The following is a 22,098-nucleotide window of genomic DNA, read 5'->3' as shown; positions in this document are numbered from 1 at the left end:
TCTTTGTCAGTCCTTCCCCACCTACTACTTTCTTAACTAAGTAGATTATCTTCACACTGTAAGTTTTCCAAAAGAAATAAAATATCCAAGTTTTAATGTATCCAGTTTATATAATGTGTGAAATTCTTCTAACATGGAAACATTTTATTTTTTTCTGAAATTAAGGCTACCTCTACTAAAAATTTCTTGAAAAGCTTTAGAATTTTTTATATCGACACATATTGTTGAACAACATGGTTTCAAACCATCTGAATCATATTTATATGACTTGATTTTCTGCCCAACTCTCAGCTTCAGATTTTGTAGTAAAACAAGAAATACTTTGAGAGTTTGAAAGCATTTACTTCCTTTAAATAGCAGCAAAACAATGAGAATTAACAGTAGCGGCAGTAACATCTAATTTGGGCCAAAATCTGTAATAGGTGTTTTATGTTAATTATCTCACTTGATTTTCATAAAATTCTTTTATCCCCATTTCATAAATGAGAAAACTGAAGCTGAGAGACTTGAAGCACACAAAGACATACAGCTTGTGTCATGGACATATCGGTGGAGTTGGGACCATTCCATGCTTCCTGTTTCCAATGTCATGTGCCTCAAGTACACTTGACCTTTGGATTATCTCTCTTGTCCTGCCACCAAGCTCACAAAGCTTTTGTAACAACATTTTAAAGAAAAATTACAAAATGAAATAATGTCAATAGAATAAAAATAATTACTACTTTTTAAATTTTCCTTAGTGAAAATACTTTTTCAAACAAATATTTGTCTCAGCTCTTTCTTTAGCTCAGTCATTTCTGATGGTCACGATGAATGGTCTCACTGGTGATCTCTTTCTAGGGGATGAACTGACACTGTGTGAAACTGAAATTGCTGATGGGGAAGACATCTTTGTGTGGAATGGGGTGGAGGTAAAAAAAATTACTGAAGAAATATTCGTGATAATTTTGGATGTTTTAAAAGTCGTTGTAATGGCCGGACATGGTGGCTCATGCCTGTAATCCCAGCACTTTGGGAGGGCGAGGCAGGCAGATCACCTGAGGTCAGGAATTCAAGACCAGCCTGGCCAACATGGTGAAACCCCATCTCTACTAAAACAAAAATTAGCCGGGCATGGTAGCGTATACCTGTAGTCCCAATGACTTGGGAGGCTGAGGCAGGCGAATCGCTTGAACCCGGAAAGTGGAGGTTGCAGTGAGCTGAGATTACACCACTGCACTGCAGCCTGGGTGACAGGGCAAGACTCTATCTCAAAAAAAAAATCATTGTAATGAAATTTTATTCAGCCTATGTGAGGGCAATTAGATATTAGAAAACTACTGAAATGCTTGATAAATGTTAGGGACAATCAGTGCTAGTTGTACGTCAGGGAGACATTTCTTGAGCGCCTCCATTATACCAGGTTGTGCGTCAGATGCTAGGTCAAAGGCCAGTCAGTTGATCTGTGTCCTTTTAGGCCCTTGTCGTGTGAAGAACTGCACCATATGTGCTGGAGTAGGGGTCTGTGCATAGTGCCTGTGGGAATTTAGAAGAGTGAGGATCTGTACTGAGTTGGGGAGTGGGGGTGGTTTGGAGGTAGAGTGAATTTTCTATCTCTAGAAGGCGGCCAGGAGCACTTCAGCCACTCTGTGAACTGACCTTGGCCAATCTGGCTTCATCACCCATGATAACTCATAAATCTCTATCTCCAGTCTATCATAGATTTCTCCTAAAAAAAAAAAAGATAGATAAGAAAGTTTCAAAAGAAAAATCGGAAGTCGTTCCTCTGATGCTTAACAGACGTTTGTGAAAATTTTATTTTACTTGGAAAAAATGAGGGTTGCTCTCTAAGAGTGATCTTTACCATGTTATGTCGACAGTGTTGGCAAATATCAGCTGTGCTAATGGTTGTCTTGGTATGATTGCAGGTTGGCGGAGTCCACATTCAAACTGGTATTGACTGCGAACCTCTGCTTTTAAATGTTCTTCATCTAGACACAAGCAGTGAAAGAGAAAAGTGTTGTCAGGTGATAGAATCTCCACATGTCTTTCCAGCTAATGCAGAAGTGGGCACTGTCCTCACAGCCTTAGCAATCCCAGCAGGTGTCATCTTCATCAACAGTGCTGGCTGTCCAGGTGGGGAGGGTTGGACGGCCATCCCCAAGGAAGACATGAGGAAGACGTTCAGGGAGCAAGGGCTCAGAAATGGAAGCTCAATTTTAATTCAGGATTCTCATGGTGATAACAGGTAACTTGCTAACAAGAGAAAAAGGATTTCTAAAAGTCATTTTAATTACAGTACCACCCAGCAGAACTCTAAAGCTTTATTTTAGTGACAACAGTTGAATGTTTCTTTATTTCTAGACATTATGTTCTAAATATTGTACACAGGAATGTTTTAGGTTATGTAACTTAGAGAAAAAAATGATGTTTTGTAAAGGGACTTTTTGGTAAATGTAGTGAGAAAATAATATAAGTATCCCTGATTTTCTAGACTATATAGAGTATCAATTAGTTGGCTATAATGCAAAAGTTATCAAGTGAATTCTGATTAGCGCCAGTTATAAAACCGAAGGAAATTCTCGCAGAAAAAAACTGAAAATTTTCCTGAAGAAGGTATTAACGTTATGGCTAAATTGTTTCTGGATATTATGTTTCAGGAGACCCATAAGACAACTAATTGTTTCCTTATAATCCCTTCTGTGACTCTTGAGAACCCAGTTGCCCAAATAGAGCAGTTACCTGGTGAATTACCCCCGTGAATCCTGTGGTCACATTTAAAGCTGCATCTCTCTTTTTGTCATCTATGTCTGTGCCAGTACATTGCTGTAATCAATGTGTCATACACTGTAACTGCAATATTTCCATATATTGAAGACTTCAAGCTCCCTGTTTTCTCAGTGCTACAAATTTACTTAGGTTGCAGGACGTCTGTATCATTATTTATAGTGGCTTTGACACAGAAGCAGAGCACTTGCGGACCGTTTATTTCGTAGTACACTTACCACTATTACTCTTTTGGACACGGGTTTCCCAGACATTCCCTACCTTGTTTATAAGAACTGTATTTCCTTTATAAAAGGCAGTATGCATATATTGGGACTGGAGAAATACAAAAGTGAAGACAGAAGGGACCCAAAACAGTATCCCTTTTCTCAGCATGCAGTGTTAATCACTGTTAGCATTTGGGTGCCTTTCTTTTTAAACCTAATAATGATTATTTTGTAGATAAGTAGTTGTATCCTGCTTTCCATCGCCCCTGCCCAACCTTGAGATTTGTAGACTCTTTATAAACCACCTTGGATGGCTACATAGTAATCTATGTGACATTATAGTTTGCCTAACTGTGCTCCTAGGCAAGTCAGTAGAATGTAGTGGGACCTTGGGCGAGTTATTTTGTCTTTCTCTGCTCAGTCTTCTTGTCTGTAAAACGGGGACAATAACTAGTGCCAACTTCATAGAGTTGAGAGGATTGAAAGAGTTAAGTGCTTACAAAGTACACACAGTAAGTGCTAAATGTTTTAGTTAATATATTACGGTCATTGTTATGATTATCATACAGTTTTTCACTATTTTAAGGTAGTCTTCACAGAGCATCTTGTGCTTCAAACTTTGTTTTATTTGGTATTGCTAGCTTAAGGTAGGAGCTCAGAATGGAATAACTGCAATAAAGAGTAGAATTATGTTTCAGAGCTCTGATGTACATTCCCAAAGAGGACTTCGGCAAGCCCATTAGTGCTTCTGTGTGAATTAGAAAGAAGGCACCTCTTCAGAACCCTTTACTACTATCTGTGGGAAAATGTTAGAACAAGATACTCTACTGCCGGCTGCTATTATAAAACAAAACTCTATTTAAAAATGCAGTATACGATATATATGCCATGTGTGACACTCCTTAGATGTGGCCCTTTTGTGCAGTGTCAGTCTACAGACTGCACATGGCTGCCCTGTTGTTAAATGAAATCTAGATCCAGTGGGGTAGGCTCCTGGCATAGGTGCTCTTTTAAAGCTCCCCTAGTGATTTGCAGGGTGCAGGCAGAAGCCAGCAACTGATTGTTTACTTACAGAAGTTGTCTGTGAAAAATGTGGCAACAAATTATGTGGGTAAATCAAAGAATATTTGGAGTCATGAATATAGACTCTATAGACTACTGCCTAACATTACCCTGCAAAGGTAGCCCACTTACCATGGAGACAACTCAGTAGAACTTGGTCACCTCTAATTAGTCACATTAAGTGACACATGCAGAGTTTTGGAAGTGATGCCTAAGGAAAGGTATTAATTTCTGATCTTTTCTTTTTACCTACAGCTTGTTGACCAAGGAAGAGAAATGGGTCACTAGTATGAATGAGATTGACTGGCTCCATGTTAAAAATTTATGCCAGTTAGAATCTGAAGAGAAGCAAGTTAAAATATCAGCAACTGTTAACACAGTGAGTAGAATATAATTAAAGGTTGGCTGATAGATTTTCACTTAACAGAATTTTATTTAGAAAACAATACCTTAATCTTTCAGAACAGTTGTCTCAATAGACTTCAGATCTTAGGAAGTCAGCTTTTTATTTAACATTTGATTATTGCTTGTTTACCTATGTTAGCCCTTAGCATATTTCAAGAAAATACGTGCCTTTCAAAATTTCCTCCAAAGCCTAGAATTAGAATGTGGGAGTTACTTATTTAGTTAGATCATGGAATTCTCTGGCTCCCACAAAATGAAATTCTCTGGCTTCCTTGAAAATGCTATTTTCAAGGGTCTTTTCTGTATTTTTTTTAAACCAAGTATACATATGTTTTGGTTTTGTGTTGTGGACTTCTGTTTTTTAAATTTATCTTAAATTTTTTTACATTATACTCTGTTTTTCTGTAAAGCCAGGTGTTCTTAAAAGGAACTCTTTCAGTTCTCCATTTGAAGACTAGTTTCCTTAAACATCATCTCAGGAAATACCTTTTTATATTTATGTAGTCTCAATTCATTATGGGTTTTTTTTTCTATAACAAGTTGAAACTTACTAGAATGTTGTTTTCTTTTATATAAATATTATAATTTCTTAAAGTGTGTTAATATTTACACTGTAAGATGAATACACTAAAGTTCAGAAGATCTAGTACCTTGACCCTAAGTGAGAGACTTTGGTGAAGTCTTTTATGACTCACTCTGTTTCTTCTTTTCACAGTGTGGGGTACTGTGGGAGGACAGATTTTCTGACATCGGTTTTACTCCTAAATTTCCAAGATTTTGTATCCTAGAGGAAATTAGGTTAAACTGAAAAAGGGAAAGAATCTAAAATAAAGTCATTTAAACAGAAATTTTAAGTAGTACACTCCAGGCTGATAGTATACATTTTTGTTTATGCTTACTGGCCCCACATTCATCATTCCTGACATAGAGAAATGTGATTGCCTGCAGTTTATTTTGTTTGCTTTCACGAGAAAAGGTAGTGGTTTGTCAGCTTATTGCCTTTCAGCTAGTTTCTTTACTTTCTGTAGTTTTCTACAGTTTCTTTAGTTTTCTGTAGATGTCCTTTCTGTTCCAATTAACATCAATTTGGTAAAAACTTAACTATGAAGATCTAAGTTTTTGCTTTTCATCTTATAAAAGAATTTCAGGGATGGAAAAATTTCCAGTGGGCAAAAACTACTAAATGTCAGGTAATTAATATCTCAAATAATTTGTTTATGCACACAGTGACAATCCTCATTTTCATCTCCTCCCATTTTCTACAACTTAGTCATTATTTTATTTCTCTGTTTTAGATGGTGTTTGATATTCGAATTAAAGCCATAAAGGAATTCAAATTAATGAAGGAACTAGGTAATCATTTACGTTTGCTTTTTGGTTCTTAGTTTAGCTTAATTTTGGTCTTGAATTGAAGAAAATATAGGAGAATACAAAAAACAATTTAGGAAAAACTCACATACCTACCACCCAAAATGGACAAATATTAACATTTTGTCATATGTTTGTTTTTGTTTGAAACATTATAAATGCAGTTAAAGTCCCCTGTGTTCTCCTCCTCAGACCTATTCTTTCTCTCCTTCCCCAGATACAATGAGTATATCTGATGTGGATGTGTATCTAGTCCGTGTATTCATGTTGAACTATACTGAATGTACATTCTGCAAACTCATTGTTCACTTACCATTAGGCTTTCCATGACAGCCTTATTAAGATATAATCTACATACCATAAAATTCACTCAGTTTAAGTGTATAATTCAGTAATCATCAGTAAATGTGTAAAGTTCTATAACCATCACCACAATCCAGTTTTAGAATACTTCCATTACTCCAAAAAGATCCCTGTACCCATTTGTATTCCAAGCCCCTGGCAACCACTAATCTGCTTTCTGTCTCTGTAGACTTTATTTTCTTAATATTTAATATAATTGGAATCATAAAACATACAGTCTTTTGTGTCTGGCTTCTTTCACATAGCATATCATTTTTGAGGTTCATCCATGATTTAGCATGTATCAATGGCTTGTTCCTTTGTATTGCTGACTAGTCTAGTATTCCGTTATATGGATAGTATCACATTTTGTTTATCCTGGACAAACATGAATTGATAGACATTTGGATTGTTTCTACTTTTGTGCTTTTATGAATAATGCCACTATGAACTTTTACATATAAGTCTTGGTGAGGAGATATGTTTTCATTTCTCTTAGGTACATGTACCAGATTGGAATTGCTGGGTCATATGCAAATTATGTTTAACTTTATTAGAAACTGCCATACTATTTTCCAAAGTGACTGAACCGTTTATATTCCCACTAGCAGTGTCAGGGTTGCAGTTTCTACATGTCCTTGTGAATCTGTGATTAATTGTGATTATCTTTTTTTTTTTTTTTTTGAGACAGAGTCTCACTCTGTCAGCCAGGCTGGAGTGCAGTGGCACAATCTCGGCTCACTGCAGCCTCCGTCTCCCAGGCTCAAGCAATTTTTCTGCCTCAGCCTCCCAAGTAGCTGGGATCACAGGCGTGTGCCACCACGCCCAGCTAATTTTTGTATTTTTACTAGAGACAGGGTTTCACCATGTTGGCCAGGCTGGTCTCAAACTCCTGACCTCAGGTAATCCACCCGCCTTGGCCTCCCAAAGTGCTGGGATTACAGGCATGAGACACCGAGCCCAGCCATCTTTTTTTTTTTTTTTTTTTTTTTTTTTTAAGAATCTGCTGTTACTGGTTTGGTTTTGACTTTTTTTTTTTTAACATGTTTTGAGCACAGCTTTTATTGTTATTTTTTCCATAGGTTATTGGGGTACAGGTGGTGTTTGGTTACATGAGTAAATTCTTTAGTGGTGCTTTGTGAGATTTTGGTGCACCCATCACATGAGCAGTATACACTACACCCTATTTGTAGTCTTTTATCCCTCGTCCCCCTCCCACCCTTCCCCGCCAAGTCCCCAAAGTCCACTGTATCATTCTTGTGCCTTTGTGTCCTCATGGCTTAGCTCCCACATATCAGTGAGAACATACGGTGTTTGGTTTTCCATTCCTGAGGTACTTCACTTATAATAATAGTTTCCAATCTCATCCAGGTCACAGCAAATGCCGTTGATTCATTCCTTTTTATGGCTGAGTAGTAGCCCATCACACACACACACACACACACACACACACACACCACAGTTTCTTCATCCACTCATTGATGGGCATTTGGGTTGGTTCCATGATTTTGCAATTGCAAACTGTGCTGCTATAAACATGCATGTGCAGGCCGGGCACAATGGCTCACGCCTGTAATCCCAGCACTTTGGGAGGGCGAGGCGGGGAGATCACGAGGTCAGGAGATCAAGACCATCCTGGCTAACATGGTGAAACCCTGTCTCTACTAAAAAATACAACAAAAATTAACCAGGCGTGGTGGTGTGCGCCTGTAGTCCCAGCTACTGGGGAGGCTGAGGCTAGAGAATGGCGTGAACCCAGGAGGCAGAGCTTGTAGTGAGCCAAGATCACGCCACTGTACTCCAGCCTGGGTGACAGAGCAAGACTCCGTCTCAAAACAAAAAAAAACAAAAAAAAAAACCATGCATCTGCAAGTATCTTTTTTGTATAATGACTTCTTTTCTTCTGGGTAGATACCAGCTAGTGGGATTGCCAGATCAAATGGTAGTTCTACTTTTAATTCTTCAAGGAATCTCCACACTGTTTTCCATAGTGGCTGTATTAGTTTACATTCCCACCAGCAGTGTTGAAGTGTTCCCTGATCACCGTATCCACACCAACATGGCCATTCTACTGAATGCGAATTAGTATCTTAATGCATATAAATTTAGCAAGAACTCAAAATCATATACAGAAAATCATTGCCTTTTTACCTACCAGCAACAACAACAAAATTAACATCAAAATTAAGAAAACATTTATAATAGCATAAAATATTATGGAATACTTAGACATAAATGAACAAAATATGTGCAAGACCCGTACACTAAAAACTAGAAAATACTGCTGTGAGATATTTAAGAAGACCTGAATAAATAAAGCAATATACAACATTCACAAATCAGACAACACAATATTCTTTTTTTTTTTTTTTTTTCAATTTGAGACGGAGTCTTGCTCTTCCCCAAGGCTGGAGTACAGGGCAGCAATCTTGGCTCACTACAACCTCTGTCTCCCGGGTTCAAACGATTCTCTTGCCTCAGCCTCCCGAATATCTGGGTTACAGGCACCTGCTACCATGTCCAGCTAATTTTTTTTTTTTTGAGACGGAGTCTCGCTCTGTTGCCCAGGCTAGAGTGCAATGGTGCGATCTTGGCTTACTGCAACCTCCGCTTCCCGGGTTCACGCCATTCTCCTGCCTCAGCCGCCTGAGTAGCTTGGACTACAGGTGCCTGCCACCACGCCCGGCTAATTTTTAGAGGAGATGGGATTTCACCATGTTAGCCAGGATGGTCTTGATCTCCTGACCTTGTGATCGGCCCGCCTAGGCCTTCCAAAGTGCTGGGATTACAGGTGTGAGCCACCGCACCTGGCCAGATGATACAATATTCTTGAGAGGATAATTCTTCCCCAATTGATTTGTAGATTTAATATATTCTTACACAGAATCTTAACATTTTTTAAAGAAATTGACAAGCTGACTCTACAATTTTTATGGAAATACAAAGAATTTAAAGTGGCCATAACACTTTTGAAAACAAGAGAACAAAGTTGGAAGAGTTACACTATCTGATTTCAAGGCTTACTCTAGACAGTGTATATTGGCATACAGGTAGACATATAGAGAGGAGGTCAGCAAACTATGGCCTACAACCTGTTTTTTCTCAGCCAGTGGGCAAAGAATAGTTTTCACACCAGTAAAGGGCTTTTTAAAGAAGAAGAATGTGCAACAGAGATCACCTGTGGCCCGTGAAGCCTAAAATATTTACAGTGGAACTTAGAGAATCTAGAAATAGGTGCATAGTCGTTGACTTTCAACAGAGGTGCCAAGGTATTTTCATGCAGAGAGATAGTATTTTTTCAACAAATAGTGCTGGGCCATTTGGATATTTGTATGTGCAGAAATGAACCTCAAGCTTTACTTCACCTGATGCAAAAATTAAATGGATCATACAACTAAAAGTTAAAATCTAAAACTACAAAATTTCTTGGAGAAAATATATGAGGAAATCTTTGTTACTTTATCATAAGGAAAGGTTTTTGTATTCTTAAAGATAGGACTCAAAAAGCACAAACCATGGAAGAAAAGCCTAATTAATTTACATTAAAATTTAAAACTTCTACTCTTCAAAAGGCATTTGGAAAGGCAAGCCAAAAACTGGGAGAAAATATTTATGAAACACATATTTGACAATCAACTTACATTCAGAATATTAAAAAAAAAAAAAACAAAGGCCGAGCGCAGTGGCTCACGCCTGTAATCCCAGCACTTTGGGAGGCCAAGGGGGGCGGATCACGAGGTCAGGAGATCGAGACCACCCTGGCTAACACGGTGAAACCCCATCTGTACTAAAAATACAAAAAATTAGCCAGGCGAGGTGGCAGGCGCCTGTAGTCCCAGCTACTCGGGAGGCTGAGGCAGGAGAATGGCATGAACCTGGGAGGCAGAGATTGCAGTGAGCCGAGATCGCGCCACTGCACTCCAGCCTGGGCAACAGAGCGAGACTCCAAAACCTTGTAACCTAACTCAGGTTTAGAATCTTGAACAGACACTTTACAAAAGAAGACCTACCTATGAATGACCAGTAAGTACAGGGAAAAATGCTCAGAATCATTAGCAATCAAATTAAAACCATAATGACACCCTACTGTGCACCCAGTGGAATAAATAAAACTTAAAATGTTAAGTCAACCAAGTGTTAGCAAGGATGTGGAGCAACTGGAACTCCCATATGTTGCTGGTGGGAGGGTAAAATGGGTACAGCCACTTTGGAAAAGTTAGCTTATTTCTTATAAATTTAAACATCCACTTACCAATTCTACATCTAGGTATTTACTGAATAAGAGTTAAAACATATATCCTTATAAAGACATAAATGTTCCTAACCCCAAACTGGAAGCAATCCTAAAGCCCATGAGCAGGCGAATGGATGAACAAATGATGGTGTATTTAAGCAATGGATACTGTTCATCACTGAAGAGCAAGGCACTGCTAGTTCCACCACATGCAACACATGAATGCATCTCAAAGTCATTATGCCAAGAGAAAGAAAGTAGATGCAAAAGAGTACACATTGTGTGGTTCCACACATAGGACACTTTAGACAAATAAAATCTAAGCTGTAGTTACAGAAGGCAGATCAGGATTGGGAGGGAGGAAGAGGGATTGGCTGCAAATTGACACGGAGTTTTAGAGGGGATGATGCAAATTATACCTCAGTTTGCTGGTGGTTACCAGATGTTTATGTACTTATCAAACTATTAACTGTACATTTAAACCAGATGTATTTTATTATAAGAAAATTATAACTCAGTAAAGTCCATTAAAAGTCATTGGTTTATAAATGCATAGTTTGTTGTCACCCCCTGTAACTTGTCTCCCTTCTTCCACTCTTGCCCCTCTCCAAACCATTTGATCGTCAATATGTGGGAATTAGATCCTGTCACTCCTCTGCACAAAGCCCTTTAGTGCTTTCCATTGCACTTAGGTTAATTCCTTAACCTAGCCTACAAGAACCTGAATAATTTGACCCCTGCTTAACTGTAACCTTGTTGTGATCTGCTTTTCTGCGTACTCACAACTCACTTCCCATGCTGACTTTTCTGCGTTTCTCAGTGCACAAGCTCTCTTTAACCCCCAAGACTTCTTAGTGCTCAGTCTCTCTTTCAACTCTCTTCCCTTTGCTTTTAACTTTAGCTGTTTATTTGGTCTCATCTGAAATGTTCCTTCTCCTTTTATCCCTGACCACACAATCCCAGTTAGTCTTGCTGATGTACTCTCCTAATACCCTGTACTTTTCCTTCATAGCGTTTATCACTGTAGCTGCCCTTTTATTTGTGTTTTTAACATCCACGTCCCCCATTAGACAAGGTTCTGTGAGGACTGAGTTTACACTGCTTTGCTTACCACTATATTTCCAGTTTCTAGCACAGTGCCTGGCACATAGACAATATACAGTAAGTACCTGTTCAGTGAAAACCAACAGATTTTAAAGAGACTTTAAAAGTATTTTAAAAGCACTTTTTAAGTTGGGGAACTCTTCAAGTAAATTGTTTCCATTGACAAGAGATTTATGTGAGAATTGTATGCTAGCCTCATATTACTGTAATACAAGATATTGAACTCAGGAATCTCAGAAAGAGATTCTGCTGTGGTCTAATAAAGTTAGAACTTCTAAGGTTCATACCATTGTTGTCTATACAGAACACTAAACCTTCCCCCACCCCTCCAATTTATGTCCTACTTTTTAAGAATTCTGTTTGAACTGAAAACTTGGTATGCCCCTTCCAAGCACCAGGGGATCTTGAGGAAATATATTCTTCCAAAGCAAGAATCTGTATCCTCAAACATAGCACGTGCTGGCCCATTTAATAAGCATAAAATCACCCAACATATTTTAAATATAGGCAGTCTGCTTGTACTGTTCTGACATGCACAAATTTCATTACTACCATTTAGTTATATAACATCAGTCCCCCAGCAAGATGGTTAAAATTTCAGCAACCATGGTATATGGTATATTAACTGTAACTGAATAAAGTACACACTTGACTGCCAGCTCTTCAGGGCACAGTTAATCACATAAATAACACATGTGTACCACAAGCAGTAACCATTCACTTCACTTCTTTCAAGTCTGCTGGTGGTTTGTCACTGCATGTACACTTCACTTCACTACACAGACAGCAAAGCATGTAGTTGTGTTGCAGTGCTAAACCCACCACCATGACATTTTACAAGAATACATAATCAAAAGAGGGAATTGACCAACAGAGAAGAAAGTACACAAAGAAACAAAAGTATATGGAGTTATAGAAGCAGCAGCTACCTCTGAGAATGTTGACCCTGCTGTCACTCAAGAGACTCTAGATATTGGAAGCTGATCCACACTTAGAAAGGAGTATGACAGTTTGCCACAGGACAGGAAAGATGTCACTCCATATTATAAGCTATACAATGAGAAGAAACCAAGCCCTGCTTAAACTACTCTTCATATGTAATTTACAAAGACAGAAAACATTGTAATTCTCAAAGATTCTAGTATTTTAAATTATAGTCTAAATATTGGTTTTACTGTTTTTTCCTTTCCCAATACATGTATAATATTAATAACGAAGAGGGTTTTAAGTGTTTCAACAAAAATTTTTAAGCATCATGGAACGATTGTAATTTTTCCATTGATTAAGATTGTTTTGCACAGTTTCACCTGGTACTTTTAGTCTTGCACTACTGCACAAAACAAAGACTGCCTGTACTTACTTTGGGGTTTTTTCTTTGGTTGTTGGGGGGTTTTTGGTTTGTTTTTGTTTTTAGCTTTCTGTAGTTTTCTGCTAATTAACACAATAGAGCATCTCTCTTTTGTTTTCTGTGTTTGATGCTGTAACCAGCTTCCTTTTATTTTGATAATAGGATGAAGGTTATTAATTCCTAGCTCTCTAAGAAAAATAATATGCTAAGAAAAATAATATTCCTTTTATATATAGCTGACAACAGCTGTTTGAGACCTATTGATAGACATGGGAAGCTTCTTTGTCCAGGTAAATCTTTTTGATAACTTTCAAAAGGTGGCTTATACTCATCTGTCTTTCTTGATAAATAGTGGCCTCCAATACCTAATATTTAAAAATTACCTTTTGGAAACTGATTTATAGGACATATTTTCATCCAGGTATCTTACCCTTACATTACAGAAAACCTTAACCAGAAACAAACACTTCTGTTTTCTAAATGAAACACCGTTCTTTCTGATTATCTGATTCTCATTTTAGTCACGGGTTTGATCTAGTTATATTTTTTCCAGCTTTATTTTCAAAATTTTTCCATTTTTTTGCGAATTTTATTGTGATACCAATTATGAAATAAAATCTTCAGTTCTCATCTCTGTATCACCTCTTACCATTAGATTTAATTTAGTCATGGATGAGCCTAATTATTGATGGTAATAACAATCTCAACTTTAAACTTCAAAGAAGCTACTTCTTCATTTATGGATTGATTTGGATTATCTGGCTTTTAATCCATATAAACAACAGCTCTTTGAACAAGTCATTTTTATTAAGTAGGAAACTAGATATTCATAGCTTCCATTTAGCATTGTTATATAGAAAACAGGAACAAAATATCCTAGAGTATGGAAATTGAAAATCAAACCTAATCTTAGTGCATGTAATCCTTTTGCCTGAAGTGCAACTCATTTTTCTTCGTTCTTGATATTCTTGATTTCCAAAGAACTACTACTGATTTCAGTATTTATTTTTCTTAGAGAGCTAGGAATTAATAACCTTCATCATGTTATCAAAATTTTTTTAAGTGCCGGACAGCTATACTTTGAAGGAAGCAGAATTGAAGATGGGAAGTTCATTGGGACTGTGTCTTGGAAAAGCACCAAGTTCGTCTCAGGTAAAATAAGGTCACCTGTTTCAAAACAAAATCAACCCTTCCATAACCAGAATTATAACTAGTACCTTAACTACTCCAGTAATATTGTTTTTCTCTAAAAGTTTTTTTCTTAAATCATACATTTTATTTTAGGAATATATCCTTATAGTTCTAGATGTTTAAATATAAAATATTATGCCAAAGCATATTTATGTTTCTTTTTCTATGAAGATTTTGTGGTTAAAAGGAATCTTTAATGTTGAGTGGCCACCACTTTCAACCACTATATTTCCTAAGTTCTAAGATATACCTTCTTTTTCCCATGTTTTTACATCTGTGAGATGAGGTTGCATCTTACAGTCAGGGACGTTCTGCAGTTATAGCTGGCACTGGTACAGAAAATAGTAAGTCTAACACTCAGTAGCATTTTAGGTTTAATGAAACACAGTTTATTAATTTTGGACTTAATTACTCTCTGCACTAATATAATAGTCTCAGAGCAGCCTCCCTTTCCCCTTGTCTTTATCAGTGTCCATTTTCAGTATAAAACACCATCAGGTTTGACCTTTGCCAGAAGCCATACCCAGCTAATCAGCTTATTACAGTGCAGAAATCATAAGGATATTCTTATTGTGAATACCCTGTAGCAGGGTAATCTGGACTCAAATCAGGTTGCCCATGGTTCCCAAATTCACTTCGTTACTTTCCCGACCACTTCCCCCTTAACTTGCTTTCCCCTGAACTCCAGCAAATAGTAGTGCATGACAAGCTGATAGGAGGGAAAACATGACAAGTGAGGTTGAGTTAGAAAGGAAAAGCAGGGCTATAAGGAACTGAATAAGAGATCAGATTTGTATTTTTCCTTTGGAGTCTTGAGAATTGTAATATTTGAATCCCTTGGCAGAAAATAAAATCATAACCAAGTGACTCAAAAAAAACTAATGCTAACTGTGTGTAGTAATTACAAATTCCTTTTGGGAGTGATCGAGACAGAGATGGAGATCATAGTAGAAGAAATAGTGTATGTTGGCCGGGCGCGGTGGCTCACATCTGTAATCTCAACCCTTTGGAAGGCTGAGGCGGGTGGGTCACCTGAAGTCAGGAGTTCAACACCAGCCTGGCCAACATGGTGAGACCCTGCCTCTACTAAAACAAAAAATTAGCCGGACGTAGTGGCATGCACCTGGAATCCCAGCTACATGGGAGGCTGAGGTAGGAGAATCGCTTGAACTTGCGAGGCAGAGGTTGCAGTGAGCCAAGATCGCTCCACTGCACTCCAGCCTGGGCAACAAGAGCAAAACTCCATCTCAAAAAAAAAAAAAAGGAAAGAAAAAGAAGTAGTGTATGTGAGAGACATTTATTAGGAGTAAAAAACATTGATGATGAAACAATTTATACTTCTGGGTAGGCATAATTATTGCTTAAATTGTAACATTAAGTTATTAATCATAGTCGTATTTTCATATAAATTGAGATTTTTTGTTAAAGTTTCATGGGCCCTTGGCTTTACATTTTTGAAAGTAAATAATACATTTATTGGATTTTAAAATTCAGATTAAATTGCATTTACACGTCTGTCTTGATATTAGTTGTTCCTGTTTTTTGCAATGGGGAGTGACGTTCAACCTGGGACAGAAATGGAAATCATAGTAGAAGAAACAATATCTGTGAGAGATGTAAGTAATTTTACCTTTTGTTTTCAGAGGCTGTGTGTGTTTGTATGTTTGCTGTGAGGAATAGTGGTATCCTGTGTTAAGATTTGAAGGTCCTAAACTAGGCCTAATATGATATACTTTAGAGAATTATATGTACTCACTAGAGGAATTATTTTGGGAGCTTGAAAATTGGTGAACCAACTAGATTTTTTTTTTTTTTTTTAGACAGAGTCTCAACTCTGTCACCCAGGCTGGAGTACAGTGGCATGATCTCAGCTCACTGCAACCTCTGCCTCCCGGGTTCAAGTGATTCTCCTGCCTCAGCCTCCTGAGTAGCTGGGATTACAGTTACCTGCTACCACACCTGGCTAATTTTTGTATTTTTAGTAGAGATGGGGTTTCTCCATGTTAGCCAGGCTGGTCTCAAACTCCTGACCTCAAGTGATCCACCCGCCTCAGCCTCCCAAAGTGCTGGGATTACAGGCGTGAGCCACTCCACTCAGCCTCAACTGGAAATTTTAAATAAGATTACAATTTTTGGGTTGGTTCCAAGTCTTTGCTATTGTGAATAATGCCGCAATAAACATACGTGTGCATGTGTCTTTATAGCAGCATGATTTATAGTCCTTTGGGTATATACCCAGTAATGGGATGGCTGGGTCGAATGGAATTTCTAGTTCTAGATCCCTGAGGAATCACCACACTGACTTCCACAAGGGTTGAACTAGTTTACAGTCCCACCAACAGTGTAAAAGTGTTCCTATTTCTCCACATCCTCTCCAGCACCTGTTGTTTCCTGACTTTTTAATGATTGCCGTTCTAACTGGTGTGCGATGGTATCTCATTGTGGTTTTGATTTGCATTTCTCTGATGGCCAGTGATGGTGAGCATTTTTTCATGTGTTTTTTGGCTGCATAAATGTCTTCTTTTGAGAAGTGTCTGTTCATGTCCTTCGCCCACTTTTTGATGGGGTTGTTTGTTTTTTTCTTGTAAATTTGTTGGAGTTCATTGTAGATTCTGGATATTAGCCCTTTGTCAGATGAGTAGGTTGCAAAAATTTTCTCCCATTTTGTAGGTTGCCTGTTCACAATGATAGACTGGATTAAGAAAATGTGGCACATATACACCATGGAATACTATGCAGCCATAAAAAATGATGAGTTCATGTCCTTTGTAGGGACATGGATGAAATTGGAAATCATCATTCTCAGTAAACTATCGCAAGAACAAAAATCCAAACACCGCATATTCTCACTCATAGGTGGGAATTGAACAATGAGAACACATGAACACAGGAAGGGGAACATCACACTTCGGGGACTGTTGTGGGGTGGGGGGAGGGGGGAGGGATAGCATTGGGAGATATACCTAATGCTAGATGACGAGTTGGTGGGTGCAGCGCACCAGCATGGCACATGTCTACATATGTAACTTACCTGCACGTTGCGCACATGTACCATAGAGCCTAAAGTATAATAATAATAATAATAAAAAGAAAAAAAAAGATTACAATTTTTTTCTTTCTATCAATAATACTTTTTTATTATAGAAATGTTGAATATGCGGAAATTAATTAAAAGAAAAAAATGAAAACCTATCATTATTCTTTATCCTACCAATATTAACATTTCGGCATATTTTTTCTAGTATTTATATACACACACAGTGGTATGAATGTTTGTATATATGTGTGTATGTGATAAAGTAAATAATTATATTGCTGTTATTGAGAACTGAGACCTTTAGTATTAGAAAACAGAGAGACAAATAAAATCAATGTGGTTTAAAAAAACCTGTTCTCCTGAATTTGAAATAGAAAAATCTGTATGAACTTCATATATTTTAAAAAAAAAATTTTTTTTTCCAGCTCTGTCCCCTGATACAGGTTAGAAAGAGTGACCAACCTGGTAGCAGCAGAGTACCCCTAGCACCCAGATTATGGCTGCCAAATACCATTTTCTATGAACAGGAACCAGGGCATCTTAGAATAATAGCTGATTATATATCTAGGTCAGGAAATGTGTAAGATGAGCCTGAAACATCTTACCATCACAGAAAGCAGTGAAGCCGCTAACAAAGACTATTGGAATCATCAAAGAGATTGAGGAGCCCACTAGCCAAAGATGAGACAATTTGAACATGAGTGAGAAAAATAATAAAAATCAATTGAAACAAGTACATAAAATCTGTAAATCTGTGAGTTCATAATGATCCTATACAAAAATATGCACTGTTACCTATAATGGATGCTAGGCAACCATAAAGGTAAAAAATAAAGCATTTTTTTCCTGTTTTTCCCTTGAAAACTATATCCCAGGGTAGCTAAGCAGATAATGGTAAGTTTTATTTATAAACATATTCCAACTAATAAATGAAGAAGACATTTTAGAATTTCACATTTTTTCAACTCCTAATAAATTAATGAACCTAGGCAATGATCCTCAAAGATTGCTAGCCCAAAAAACAGCAACACTCAGACAACATAGAAATTCAGAACAATACCCATGCCCTTATTGCAAAAAACCAAACAACCAGACCTGAATCTGAATAAGCCTCTAGGTCTAACTACCAATTTATAGGAAATACAGGAGGCATAGGAACAGGTTAAATTCATCACAGGTCTGCAATTAGCCAAATGTAGATCAGAAAACTCTTCTACAAAAGATAAATGGCAGGGGACAAGGACAACCTATAGGTCAAAAGAGGCTTAAAAGACATAGCAACCAGTTGCAATGTATGGACTTCTTTGGACCCTAACTCAAGCCAAAGGAAGGAACTTTAGTAATAATTTAAGAGAAAGTAGAGAAATGTGAACATTAGTTGGATATTTGTTGGTATTAAGGAATTCTTAATTTTTTAGCTGTCATAATCATTTTAGGTTTTTAAAAATATCTTTTAGAGATGCATAATAAATGTTTACAAATGAAATTATATATCTGGCATTTGCTTCAAAAAACTCTGGAGCAAGGGCAGGGAAAGTGAGTGGGTTATTGACACATAAAACTGGCCATGGCAATACAAGTTAAGCATCCCTGATCCCAAAATCCAAAATCCAAAATGCTCCAAAATCTGAAACTATTTAAAAAAAATTAAATTGACACATATTTATGGGGTACATTTTAATATTCTGGTACATATGTGTGTTTTATAATGATTAAATCAGGGTATTTAGCATACTCATTACCTCATGCACTTAGCATTTCTTGGTGGTGAGAACACTCAAGAGCTTTTCTAACTATTTTTTAATATACAATCCTTACTGTTAACCATCATCACCCTACTGTGCAATAGAACACTAGAGCTTATTCCTCCTATTAGATTGTAACTTTGTACCTGTTGACCACCCTCTCCCATCCTCCCCTTACATCTCCCCCTCAGTAACTAGTAACTACTGTTTCTCTCTGCTTCTATGATGTCAACTCTTTTTTTTTTTTTTTTTTTAAGATTCCACATATGAGTGAGGTCATATTACGGATCAGCCTTTCTGTGCCTGGCTTCGTTCACTTAACATGATGTCTTCCAGGTTCATCCATGTTGTCACAAATAACAGGATTTTATTCTTTTTTATGGCTGAATAGTACCCTGTTGTGTATATATACCACATTTTCCTTACCTGTTCATCCACTGTTGGATGCTTAGGTTGATTCGATATCTTGGCGATTGTAAATAATGCTCCAGTAAACATGGGAGTGCAGATATCTCTTTGACACACTGATTTCATACCCTTTGGACACATACCCAGTAGTGGGATTGGTGAATCACATGATAGTTCTATGTTTAATTTTGTGAGGAACATCCGTACTGTTTTCTATAATGGCCGTACTAATTTACAGTCTCACCAACAGTGCATAAATGTTCCCTTTTCACCACATTCTTGTAAATACATGTTTTCTCTTGTTTTTTTGATAGTAGCCATTCTAACTGGAGTGAGATGGTACTTCATTGTGGTTTTGATTTACATTTCCTTTATGATTTGTGATGTTGAGCATTTTTTGTGTGTGTACCTGTTGGCCATTTGTGTGTTTTTTGAGAAATGTTTACTAAAGTCTTTTGCCAATTTTTAAATCAGGTACTTTTTTTTGCTGTTGAATTGTTTAAGTTCCTTATATAATATATTCCGGATATTAACTCTTTGTTAGATTTTTTTTTTTAAGATAGTCTTGCTCTGGTCACCCAGGCTGGCATGCAGTGGGGTGATCTCAGCTCACTGCAACCTCTGCCCCCAGGGCTCAAGTGATCCTTCCATCTCAGCCTCCGAAGTAGCTGGGATCGCAGGTATATGCCACTGTGCCCAGCTTTTTTTTTTTTTTTTTTTTTTTTTGTATTTTTGGTAGAGGCGGTGTCTCACCATGTTGCCCAGGCTGGTCTTGAACTCCTGAACTCAAGTGATCTGCCCATCTCAGCCTCCCAAAGTGCTGGGATTACAGGTGCGAGCAACCACGCCCAGCCCCCTTTGTTAGATTTATACTTTGCAAACATTTCTCCAATTCTGTAGGTTGTCTCTTTACTCTGTTGTTTCTTTTGCTGTACAAAAGCTTTTTAGTTTGATATAATCCCATTTGTCTATGTTCTTTTGTTGCCTGTGCTTTTGAGGCAACCAAAGCTTATTTTAAAAATTCTTGCCTAACCCAGTGTCATAGTGTTCCCCCTATGTTTTCCTTTAGTAGTTACATCGTTTTGGGTTTTACATTTAACCATTTGAACCATTTTGAGTTGATTTTTGTATTTAGTGAGAGTTAGGGAATCTAGTCTCATTATTCTGCATATGGAGATCCAGTTTTCCCAGAACCATTTGTTGAAGAGACTATCATTTTCCCAATGTGTGTTCTTGGCACATCTATCAAAAATCAGTTGGCTGTTAAGTATGTGAATTTATTTCTGGGCTCTTTATTCTGGTGCATTGGCCTATGTGTCAGACTTTTTGCCAGTACCATGCTGTTTTGGTTACTTTTGCTTTGTAGTATATTTTGAAGTAAGGCAGTATAGTGCCTCCAGCTCTGTTCTTTTTGCTCACAATTGCTTTGACTATTTGGGTTTTTTTGTGGTTCCTTATGCATTTTTTCATCCTTGGGATGAATACCACTTGATAATTATGAATGGTCTTTTTAATGTGCTTGTTAAATTCAGTTTGCTAATATCTTGTTCACAGTTTTTACATCTATGTTCATCAGGGATATTGGCCTATAGTTTTCTTTTTTTGTTGTTGAATCTACATCTGGTTTTGGAATCAGGATAATGCTGGCCTCATAAAATGAGTTTGGAAATATTCACAACTTTTCAATTTTCTGGAGTAGTTTGAGGAGAATTGGTATTCTTTAAATGTTTGGTAGAATTCAGCAGTGAAGCCATTAGGTCCTCAGCTTTTCTTTTATGAAAGACTTTATTACTGAAAGCATTTTCTCACTTGTTGTTGGCCTGTTCAGATTTTCTATTTCTTCATCATTTAATCTTAGTATATTGTATATGTCCAGGAATTTATCCATTTCTTCTATGTTTTTAAATTTATTGGCAAGTAGTTGTTCATAATAGTCTCTTATGATCCTTTGTATGTCTGTGGTATCAATTGTAATGTCTGATTTTCATCTCTGACTTTATTTGAGTCTTCACTCTTTTTTTCTAAGTCTAGCTAAAGGTTTGCCAATTTTATCTATTAAAAGAACCAGTTTTTAATTTTGTTTCTCTTTTGAATTGTTTTATTAGTTCCTACTTTGTTTATTTCTGCTCTGAGCTTTATTATTCCCTTCTGCTTCTTTTGGGTGTAGTTTGTCCTTATGTTTCTAGTTCCTTGAGGTTCATGGTTAGGTTGTTTATTAGAAGTCTTTCTTCATTTTTGATCTAGGCATCTATTGCTGTGAACTTCCCTCTTAGAACTGTTTTTGCTGTATCCCATGGGTTTTGATATAATATGTTTCTATTTTAGTCTCAAGGCATTTTAAAATTTCCCTTTTACTTTCTTCATTGACTTATTGGTTCTTTGGAAGCGTGTTTAATTTCCATGTATTTGTAAGGTTTTCAAAGTTTTTCTTTTTGATTTCTAGTTTTATTGTGGTTAGAAAAGATACTTGATATGATCTCTGTCTTAAATGTATTAAGACTCGTTTTGTGGTTTAATGTGTGATCTATCATGGATAATATTCTCTGTGCAGTTGACACGAATGTATATCCTGCAGCTCTTGATGGACTGTTCTATAAATATCTGTTAGCTCCATTTGGTCTATGGTGCAGTTTAAGTTTAATGTTTCTTTGTTGATTTTCTGTCTCGATGATCTTTCCATTATTGAAAGTGAGGTGTTGAAGTCCCTACTATTATTGTATTGCAGTCTTGTTCCCCTAGAGGTCTAATAATATTTGCTTTATATATTTGGGTGTTCTGGTGGTGTTTGCATATATGTTTACAATTGTTATATCCTCTCATTGAATCCCTTTATATCATTATAGATTATATAATAAGTTATTATATAATGACCTTCTCCTACA

The 22,098-nt window shown here is 37.0% G+C and overlaps 1 protein-coding gene across 10 annotated transcripts in view; it reads left to right on the top strand.

The window, feature by feature from the left end:
- The window catches only part of USP40 (ubiquitin specific peptidase 40), a 91,393-nt gene that overhangs the window by 39,894 nt on the left and 29,401 nt on the right, over nucleotides 1-22,098 (top strand). For 9 of the 10 annotated variants that reach the window (XM_063648121.1, XM_054479018.2, XM_054479017.2 and 6 more), the window contains 7 exons: nucleotides 841-911; nucleotides 1,908-2,227; nucleotides 4,290-4,413; nucleotides 5,735-5,792; nucleotides 13,072-13,125; nucleotides 13,899-13,987; nucleotides 15,556-15,642. In XM_063648121.1, coding sequence (XP_063504191.1) covers nucleotides 841-911; nucleotides 1,908-2,227; nucleotides 4,290-4,413; nucleotides 5,735-5,792; nucleotides 13,072-13,125; nucleotides 13,899-13,987; nucleotides 15,556-15,642 — 803 coding nt within the window. The remainder of the gene's footprint in view (nucleotides 1-840; nucleotides 912-1,907; nucleotides 2,228-4,289; nucleotides 4,414-5,734; nucleotides 5,793-13,071; nucleotides 13,126-13,898; nucleotides 13,988-15,555; nucleotides 15,643-22,098) is intronic. The other variant, XM_063648120.1, reaches the window with a different exon arrangement.

Source organism: Pongo pygmaeus, chromosome 11 (genome assembly GCF_028885625.2).
Source record: "Pongo pygmaeus isolate AG05252 chromosome 11, NHGRI_mPonPyg2-v2.0_pri, whole genome shotgun sequence".
Classification (NCBI taxonomy): Eukaryota; Metazoa; Chordata; class Mammalia; order Primates; family Hominidae; genus Pongo; species Pongo pygmaeus.
This window is presented reverse-complemented; position numbering and strand designations above follow the sequence as displayed.